Genomic DNA, 9,835 nt, shown 5'->3' with positions numbered 1-9,835 from the left:
AAAGTCTCACACACAACCTGTTGAAAGGGGAGGGGGGGCTGCTGCTTCCAAATAGAGCACATTTCATTTATAATGTTGTAAATCCAAGCCCATTATGTATTCATGATATGAATCCTGCATCTGTGAACCTATGTGTGTTAGATCATGTTGTGGTGATCCTTGGGTTGAGGGATGGGTGTTCATACTGGAGTGCAAACTTAAAACCAATGGAAGATGGACAAGAAAAGTTCAAAGCCATCAGGTCCTCAGTTTAGAAAAGAAGAGGAGAAACAAGCAAAAGATACAGGTGTGTCATTGGATAATGGCAGGTCATCCTGAAACAATCAGAATACTTTATTAATCCCTGAGGAAATTATGTGCGTTACAGTTGCTCCAAGAAGAAATGGTAAAAATAGTAACAGTAACAGACTAAACTCCAAACAATACATTATGTTACAGATTTGAATATTAATTAGTCATTGTTAATTTGTCCTGTTCTCATTGTATGAGAATTATGATGGCTTGTTTGGTAGCTGTTTGCATACTATGCATACTCTCTCCTCTTGTCTTGTGTGTGTGTGTGTGTGATGTGTCGTGTGTGTTTGTGTGTGTGTGTGTGTGTGTGGGTCTGTGTGGTCTGTGTTATGTACAATCCTTAATATGTTTTGTCTGTGGGGGGGCAGAGGGAGTGTTCGCCCAGGGCGCCAAACAGGCTAGGACCGCCACTGCTGGGAGGCCACAGTGCTAACCACTACTCCACTCTGCTGTTTATCAGTTTGCCATTTTACTTTCCTAAAATCCACTTTTTTGATTTTCAGTTCTGTCTGTCTTCTGTGTCTGCGTCTTAATCATCTACAAGATGTCTGGTGGTATTTTACATTCTGCATGTATTTAATAATCAAACAACCTCTGTTCTATGTGCAAACTGAGTCCTTCACATTCCACACACAAACACATTTGTCAGAAGGTCGGTGGTTCGATCCCAGGCTGCCTACCTCTGTCTATCCATGATGTCATAGTGTCTGCTCATGAGTCTGTCTGTAAAGTTCAGTGTCTAGTCTGGATCTCTGTGTCTGTTGTGTGCTTCCTGTTTTACTTTGACAGCCTCTCGTCTGTGTGTGTTATGTTGTGTTTGCTCGTTTCCCTGTAGTATTATTATTATTATTATTATTAGTATCAGCTGTGTTCCCTGTGTTCCCTCGTTAGCCTTCTGTGTTTTTATGTCAGTCTCCCTTAGTTCCATGTCATTTTATCCCTCATACTGTTCTGTTTGCCAACTTGTCTGTTAGTTTTTGCTTTCCCAGTTTAGCTAGTATTCTGTTCTGTCTGCAAACCTGCAATAAAGCAGTGTGTTTTGAGTTCACTTTGCCTCCGTGAGTCCAGCTCTTGGGTCCACCATGTCCTGCCTGCCTTCACACAGCCATCACTGCACTTTTAAATTGTGTCTTAAAACCCATCTATTCAGAATTGCAAACCCTTCATCATAATTCTAAGTTTCCAGGGTTGGCAGGATACTGAGCAATGCGATTCTGTGAAGCTAGTGAGGTGGTCACTTTGCTATTTCAAGTGTTATAGTATTTAAAATGTTATATAAAATGAATCTTTAAAAACCTGAATGTGAAAGTTCGCTCTGTTTGGTTTGTAGTATCTGAGGTTAGGTAACTAAATGGTGCCTTCAATTATAGATCCATTATTTGTTATTTTCTCACTTATTAAATCACTTACAATGAGACTCCAATGTAAGGATGTCTGTTAAATGGGAAAATGAAGGGAAAAAATGATGTAGACATTCAAATTAAGTGAAAAATGGAATTAAGTGAAACATTGATGGAGGAAAAACATGCAGTCAGTCAGGAGAGCTTTATTTTAGAGTGTCGGACATCCTTTAACTGCTGCTGAAGCATCATTTATTTATTTGGAAATAAAATCACAGAGGGTTCAGAGGGACTTTTACTTTGAGACAAGATCAGAGCTAAAAGCCTGTCAGAGAGTCGCTGATGGGTTAATACCTGCATGCTCGGTGCCAGACATGTTTTACGCAGGAAATAAAACTCATTTTCTCTTCAAAGTAAAAATTGCGACCATTTCTCCTTTTTTGGAGAATCTCTCGCTGTAGTTCAGATGGGCTTTCTCCATCTGTGCACCTTGAAATAGGCCACAATTAGTAAAAGCGTTGAATTCTGACAGCAAAAAGTAAAAATCAGACAATGCTTCAAAGGTTTATCAGTCAGCAGCCACTGTGTGCCCAAGAGATGGTCTGCAGTGATGCACTGTGTGGTGTAGAGAAACAGGAAACAGTTCAGTGCATTTAGGTATCAACTGTAATAAATTATTGATTTAAAAACAAAGGAAGGTTGTGGTCAAGGTGTTGGATACTGAAAGGACAGATTTAGCAGGGCAGCTTCAAAGAATGATTCAGGCCGCCTGACATATTTCTTATTAATGCATTTGTAGCCCTGCTGGTCAGCTGACTTTAAGGAGAAAACAGCGATAGTTGTGAAAATGGCTCGTACCTCTGTCTTATGTTAGTCTTAGAGACAAATTTAAGGGCAGCTGTGGCTCAGTATGATCCCAGTCTTATCTGGCCAAAGTGCCCCCAATACGGCTGTGTGTGTGTGTGTGTGTGTGTGTGTGTGTGTGTGTGTGTGTGTGTGTGTGTAAGGTAAATGGGGACAGTTACTCTCATCTTTTATGTCAGACACAATGAGTGCAGAAATGGATGTGTGACGATTAAAGAAAACCTCTCTTACCAGAATTTTCTAAGGACTTGTGAGTACTTTATGTCTTCGCAAGGAAAGCAGGTCCACACTGTACCCACAGAGGGCCATAATGTCCACGTGAAAACAGATTTATGTCCCCACAACATGTAATACAAACACACAAACGAACACACACACAGTGCTGTTTAATGGAGTTCCCTGAAGCAGCCTGGTGGCTCATTGCTGCCATCAGCTGGTCAACTACAGAATACTCACTTACTGTAATATATACTGTATATACTTACTAATATTTACTGTATATATTACTGTAATATTTACTTATATACAGTATATTTCTATATATCCTGTCATATTTTCGGCTTCGTGGCATTACTCGAAGCGTCTGTCTGTCACTTGTCTTCTGTATTTAAACTTCTTTTTCTAGTGTGGTAATTAGTTTCCTTTTTCTATTAAATAATGTTGTTATTGATTTCTCTTTGGTTGTAATTTACAGTTTTCCAACACCATAAGCCAAAAAAGGGAAAGATTTATGATTAATTACATAAAAATAAAAAAAATTACTTTGCATGTAAAGAAAACAAAATACTAAATTGAAAGATGTAAGCTTTAACTTACGTAATGTAAACTTAATCCAGTGTCATCCTCTTTATTATAAATCATCTTGTCTTTCATTAAAAATGACTTTTGTCATTGCTGGATCTAACAGAATTGGTCCTAGCACTGAACCCCGTGGAACTCCATAATTAACCTTAGTGTGTGACAAGGACTCTCCATTTACTTTAACAAATTGGAGTCTATAGATAGATATGATTCAAACCACTGCAGCGCAGTACCTGTAATACCTACAGCATGCTCTAATCGTTCTAATAGGATATTATGCTCGACAAGATTCAAGAGTTTTTTATTTGTCATATGTGTAGTCATTAAAGTGCAAGACATTATAGACAATAAACAATAAGTAAATTCAAATTAAAAATCTAAAAATGTACATTGTGTGAATGGAATGATAAAGGGCTTCGTGCCACATAGCACAGCAATGTATTGACAGAGCAATCCAAGAGACAAACGGAGTGACCAGAGTGACCACAGTAATATAAACAGTAGTGAAGCAGCATGATCAGTGTAGCAATGTGTGATGTAATAATAAATCAGATATGATATGAAATAAGACTGGGAAAGTTCTGGAATGTGACAAGAACATGATATAAGGTCCTGTTTCAGTCACTTATGGTGATGCTCTGATTTAGGACTCGGACAGCATGAGGATTGAAGCTCCTCTTTAGTCTCTGTTTTTGACCTGCTAGTGTGGATGTCATGGTTTCCGTGCCTGCCCAGCCGGCCCCACAAGGCTACATGTGTTTGTATTCTCTCTCTCTCTTCTCTCTGCCTGGGCGGAGCTCACTGCAGGCTCCCGCCCTTGGCCCACACACCTGTACACGATTAGCTGTCATGACCTGTCCACTATTTGAGGTTGGGACACAGATCTTCTCATTAGTGGTCCTCTCAGCTTCCATGAATTTGTGCTTAAGTGTTTTGTGACTTGCGAGTAACTTCTTTTTTCCCTGTGTAATAGTTTTCCTCCCCGGACCTGTGACCTTCCTGCAGTGCGATCGTGTGTGAGTTTGGGCTTGAAGACGAGAGCGAGTGTGAGAGAGTTTCCCCTTGGACCTTTGGTGCCCTGGACTTGGACTGGTGTTGTAAATAAACTGTGTTTGGAGACGTCAACCTGGGGCCTGTTCTTCGTACGTCGCTTACTACATCCAAGATCAAATGACACATCCAAGATCAAATCATCGCGCTAACCGTGAGCTCGCTAATCCGGTTCCCCGAACACACCTGCTGTTGACGATTACTACAGCTGGATGAAGTAATGGGATCCGGGTCGAATCTGAGCTTTTGTAATTATGTGTATGTGCATTTTATAGTAATTGTCTTTTGAAAAAAAAAAAGTAAAAGGGGCTACGCATCGATAGCAGAAACAGTGATCGGCAACCCGCTGATTGGTCGGCGAAAATGTCGAAGGGGCGTGCTCGGTATTTTCCGGCAGCAGAGCAAGAACTCATGAGTGAGGGATTTCAGGAGTTTCAGAGTTTAATTAAAACGCAAGAGAACACTGCAAAGGCTGCAAAAGCAAGGAGAGAGGGCTGGCAGAAAGTTGCTGACAAATCAAACTCGTAGGTAATTATAATAATAATAATAATAATGGATTGGGTTTATATAGCGCTCTCCAAGGCACCCAAAGCGCTTTACGATACCACTATTCATTCACTCCCACATTCACACACTGGTGGAGGCAGCTACGGTTGTAGCCAGGCTGCCATATCGCGCCATCGGCCCCTCTGGCCAACACCAGTAGGCGGTAGGGTAGATCTATCATATGACACTATATTGTCCAATATCATATGGCATTATATTATATCATAATATGTTATATTATATCCCCTTTCACATTAGAGCCACAACAGGACCCACAAGAACATGGGAACAAGTAAAAGTGGAATACAGGAGTATTCTACAGAATGGTAATATTTATCTCTTAGATTGCTTTTCGTCTCTTGGCAAGGTAATACTGGCCTGTAATACTCTGTTAGTTTGTTCATAACAGCAACCAAGAAAAGGGCAGAGGAAAAAAAGACAGGTGGTGGTCCTGCACCCCCTCGTCAACAAGTTGGTTAAGTAAATAATACCCTCACGGGAATATCGATATCTCTCAATGAGCACACTGTCGCGCTGAGCTAAAGGATCCTGTCTTCCCGCAATATACGCTGAATTCTGAGACTCTCCTTATCAATCTTGCACCTTCCGCAATGGGCTTGCTCGCGTATACGAGAATGGCGCGACAGGCTTCCCAAATCCACCTTCGCTTTTATAGCCGTGGTCTCTCATCTTGATTACACGAAGTAATTTACAATTACTACTCTGAAATATGAATTACATCTGTAATAATCACATACATGTAATAGAATGTTAATAGTCATTTCCCTTTTTTAGGAAATGACCTGTATGTATCTGTGTGACATCAATAACAAGGATCAAGTGCTGCATTATCTTTAGTTACATTGATGTTATTTATTTATGGTGAAACAGTGGTGGAATATCGCTGTTGCTTTCGTATAAATGAAGCGGACATACCTGCGTGGCCGCGATCTAATCCTGTTTACATAAAGTAAACCTGCTCCCGAGCAGGTTTACGCTTACGGCTCTGTTGCTATGACAGCAAGTCCCGGATGAGCTTCGGGGAACCGAACGATCCAGATCACGCGAAATCGTCAACAATCTAATCCAGCTAACTTACTTAGCGAGGTACGAAGAACGGGCCCCTGCTCTGCACTTGAGTCCCTGCTATTAGTCGTGACAATGGAACCTTCTGCCTGACTGCAGAAGTTCAAACAGTATCGAACGCTGCACTAAGGTCTAGCAGGACAAGCACAGAGATGAGTCCACTGTCAGAGGCCATAAGAAGATCATTTGTAACCTTCACTAAAGCTGTTTCTGTGCTGCAATGAGCTCTGAAACCTGACTGAAACTATTAAAATAAGATAATCTGTTAGGTGTTTGACAACTACTCTTTCAAGAAGTTTTGAGATTAAAGGAAGGTTGGAGATTAGAAACACCAAGACATACTCATTCATAGTCTCCAGTAGCAGTGTTTTGTGTGTGTGATTGTATTGAATTGTCTTCCGCTGTTGTAGTTGAAATGTCCTAAACACCACTTGTTACTGTGCTGATTGTGTTAAAGACTGTGAGTCTGAGTCTGATTCCTTTGACCCAACGTCATCATTACTGTTAGTTTCTTTTCTAATCCATTTCAAATTCACTTCTGCTTTTTTTTTTTTTTTTTTTTTTTTTTTTTTTTTTAAAACGCATTTAGCCTAAAAACTTTTAAGACCCAGGTTTTTAGGTGACCTGTGAATATTGGTGATGAAGTTATTTCTAAAATCACAAAAGACTCTCGGGAACCCACCCACCCCCATCAGAATGTGTCCCCTTATCCACAGTCGCAGCACACTCTGGTGCAGTCACCGGCATGTTCCTGAGCTGATCCTCATGTTATTTTGGGGGTCAGCTGTCCCGTGAACAGGACCCTCCTCCTCCTCCCGTTCTTCTTCCGTCTGTTGCCGTCTCTTCTTCACCTCCTTCACTCTGCTGATCCTGGTAAGACTTTTTCATTCCTCCCTTCCTCAGAAATCTTACTTACTTGTGTTCACCGTTCTTACTGCTGCATTTGGGTACACTTCCACAAGTGGACTACTTTGTGGAACAAACTGGAAATGTATTTTTCCTCCTGTTTCAGGCATAAATGGGGCCTGATGGTCATTTTTAAAGATGAAAAAATGTTATTGCTGCTATGTTTTCATTTTAATAAATAACTTTAACGTACAACATGGAAAAGACATGAAGAGCTTTGTAATGGCAGCCATGACACAATAAAGGGCTGTGTCACTGTCAGCGTGTCTATATTCAGCCCTTCGGCACTTTCATACACAGCATGACTGGAATGTAAAAAATACCTGCATTTGAAGGAAGCAGTGTCTTATTCTTTAAGGATCATTTTGATAATTCAGTACAGTGAAAAATGTGATATATGTGATAATTTTAAAGGTGCCTTGTGCCTCCTTTTACTTCAGTTTAGTTGGTGGACTGTTCACTTTGTCACATGTAAACAATTACTAATGTTTTGGCCTTGCTTGTGCTGTTTTTGGTTGTCTACATCTTTCTGCAGTTACCTGGTTTTTCCAAAGGTTTTCTGTTTGGCTGTTCTGGCTCATTCTGACAGTAATGTCTTTCTTTTAATTTTGTAAATGGATCATTTTATTTTGGAGGCATAAAGTGAGGTCAGGTGTAGGATCATTTGTCCAAAACTAAGAATGTCCTTAAAAAACACAAACAAGAAACAAGCATAACATTGATATTTTAAGATTTAGCTGATGATCAAGAGCAAAGAATGCAGTTATTCAAAGTCCAGATTATGTTCATGTGGTTTTTCCATCATCCAGCTTGAGCACAGTCATCAAGTAAAAACATTACCATGAGCAGTTTATTTAGTCGTGGTCAACAGTCTGTAATTCAGGGGGAGGGGCTGTGATTGGTTGTGTAATATAGAGGGGAGGAGCTTAGTGTATTTTTGCAGTGGGGCGGCAAAACAGCGGAAACATGAAGCAGACACACAAAACAAACAAACAAAAAAACAAGTTTATAATAATGTTTAGCCTTAAAATCTGTGACTGTATGCCTGGAACCATATTTGGATGCTCTCAGAATAGATGAGACTACAACAGCTGTAGCCTGCAGTGTGTGTGTGACTGTGTGTGTGGATGGGGGGGAGGGCAGAGTTGGCTATCTCACTGTGATGGCTAATTTTAACTTGACAGATATAATAACGGTGGCAGCCGTCATGTTGCAACAGAGCTATGTGGACACACACACAGAGGAAGAGGCGGTGAGCTCGATGACGCCTGATGGGAAAATAAAAGTAATGTTGGTCGCTGATTAAAGGTTCCTTCCCCTCACTGTACATGGCAGTTTTATTAGTTTCAAAGACATCAACAAACCTACCGTGAAGTCACCGGTCAATTTATTGATTAGACAAACTGTAAATCTTTGCATTTTATAGATTCTGGGTTTTAATATGTTGGGTTTTTTCATGGAACCATATTCACATTGTCAGTTTTTTTTCCCCAAATCATTTTCTGGACACATTTTAGAGATAAAAGTGAATGGATGATTTAAAATTAAAGAAATGTAATGAAACACAACACAACCTTATAACTTATAGACTCCTGGTTCTTGGTTCCAAGAAAGACTTTTGGAGTCTGAGCTTGTTTCCTTTAATAGATGTACTTTGTCTTTTGACTTGTACCCAAAACTGAAGCTTACCGGAGACCGGAGACAGTACAAGACATGGATGTATCTTCCTGGTCAGAAAAAAGAAGCCAGTGCTGATGTGCTTAAAGTGAGATTGGATATAGCTGTGGTTGCAAAAACACTTTCGGTCTACAGTAGACTGTTCAGAAAAGGCTTTTTGATTTGATCTCTGCAAACATTTTCCTCCTGAGTCTAGTATAAAGTAGTTGTGACGCTGCTGTGATCTGTCACAGCTATCAGTGAGCTAAATTTAAAGTGACAGCTGCCAGATACTTTACATTGGATTAGCATGTGCTAAACAATGGAAAGCATGTTTGCAGTTGGTGTGAGCTGTTTATGAGCTGTATAGTTGTTAAAGGTTTTCAGTAGATTTTTCAAACTTACTGTCCAAACTTAAACTTGTACATTTTTAAAGAATAGAACCACAGAGTAATCCTTCTGTTACACTTGAATCAGAACATACCTCCCACATCTAAATGCTCAGCTTTCAGAAACAATTGCTAGACCATCTGATTTTGTCATATAGTTCAATTAAATATTAAAGGGTATATGAATAGAGTGAAATCAAAGTTTTTTTACATGCTGCAGTTTGAATGAGTGACGTCCAACAGTTAAGTTTTACTTCGTCTTGTTAGGTTCTCTGTAAATCTCTGTATCTGCCTGCTGTAAAAAAATAAAAAATAAAAAATCCATGTGCATTAGTTCCAGAAAACTGACAATGGAGACGTCGGTGGAAGCAGCTGAGGTGTTGGTGCCTCCCACATCTGTCAAGGCATCTTCACTGGAGCCTGAGAGCAGTGAGGGCGAGACGGCAGGTGTGGCTTGCTCTGCCTCCTCTCCTGACAATCCGGACTCTGTGGAGCAGTTCAGTCGACGGCTGGATGACATCATTCACATGTATAGCTCCGCAGCCGGCGTCCTCGACAAACAGGTTTTAAAAGTTAACAACACCTGCTCCTTGATGTCTGGCTGCTGGTGATGTGTGCCGAACAAATGTAAAAAACTAAACTAAACAAAAACAAAAAAGCAATGTTTTATACTGTTTTGGATGTAGAGTGGGGTGGAGGCAGAGGTGGAAAAGGTGAAGGAGGAGGCAAAAGATGACATCACAAGCACCATGGACACAGGTGACACAGGTGAGGCAGCCAGAGAGCAGGATGGTTTTATTCCTTTACCCAGTTCCCAATAAATACTGCAACCATCCAACCATCAGTCAACCCCACAAAAACCCAAATGAATCTGAAATGTATCTGCATGTGGACTTTAGTAAA

General features: G+C 40.4%; 1 protein-coding gene across 1 annotated transcript; it reads left to right on the top strand.

The window, feature by feature from the left end:
• Nucleotides 1-4,208: 4,208 nt before the first annotated feature.
• On the top strand, nucleotides 4,209-9,700 carry LOC106632953 (beta-taxilin; the record flags this gene model as incomplete). The annotated part of the gene is given in 4 exon segments (XM_042226867.1): nucleotides 4,209-4,315; nucleotides 6,698-6,854; nucleotides 9,267-9,495; nucleotides 9,619-9,700. Coding segments are annotated over 2 exon segments (295 nt in total), but the record flags the coding sequence as incomplete, so codon positions are not given.
• Between the last annotated feature and the right edge of the window lie 135 nt (nucleotides 9,701-9,835).

The sequence above is a fragment of the Haplochromis burtoni genome, unplaced genomic scaffold (assembly GCF_018398535.1).
Source record: "Haplochromis burtoni strain Fernald_Lab_line unplaced genomic scaffold, NCSU_Asbu1 Contig_232, whole genome shotgun sequence".
In the NCBI taxonomy this organism is placed as follows: Eukaryota; Metazoa; Chordata; class Actinopteri; order Cichliformes; family Cichlidae; genus Haplochromis; species Haplochromis burtoni.
This window is presented reverse-complemented; position numbering and strand designations above follow the sequence as displayed.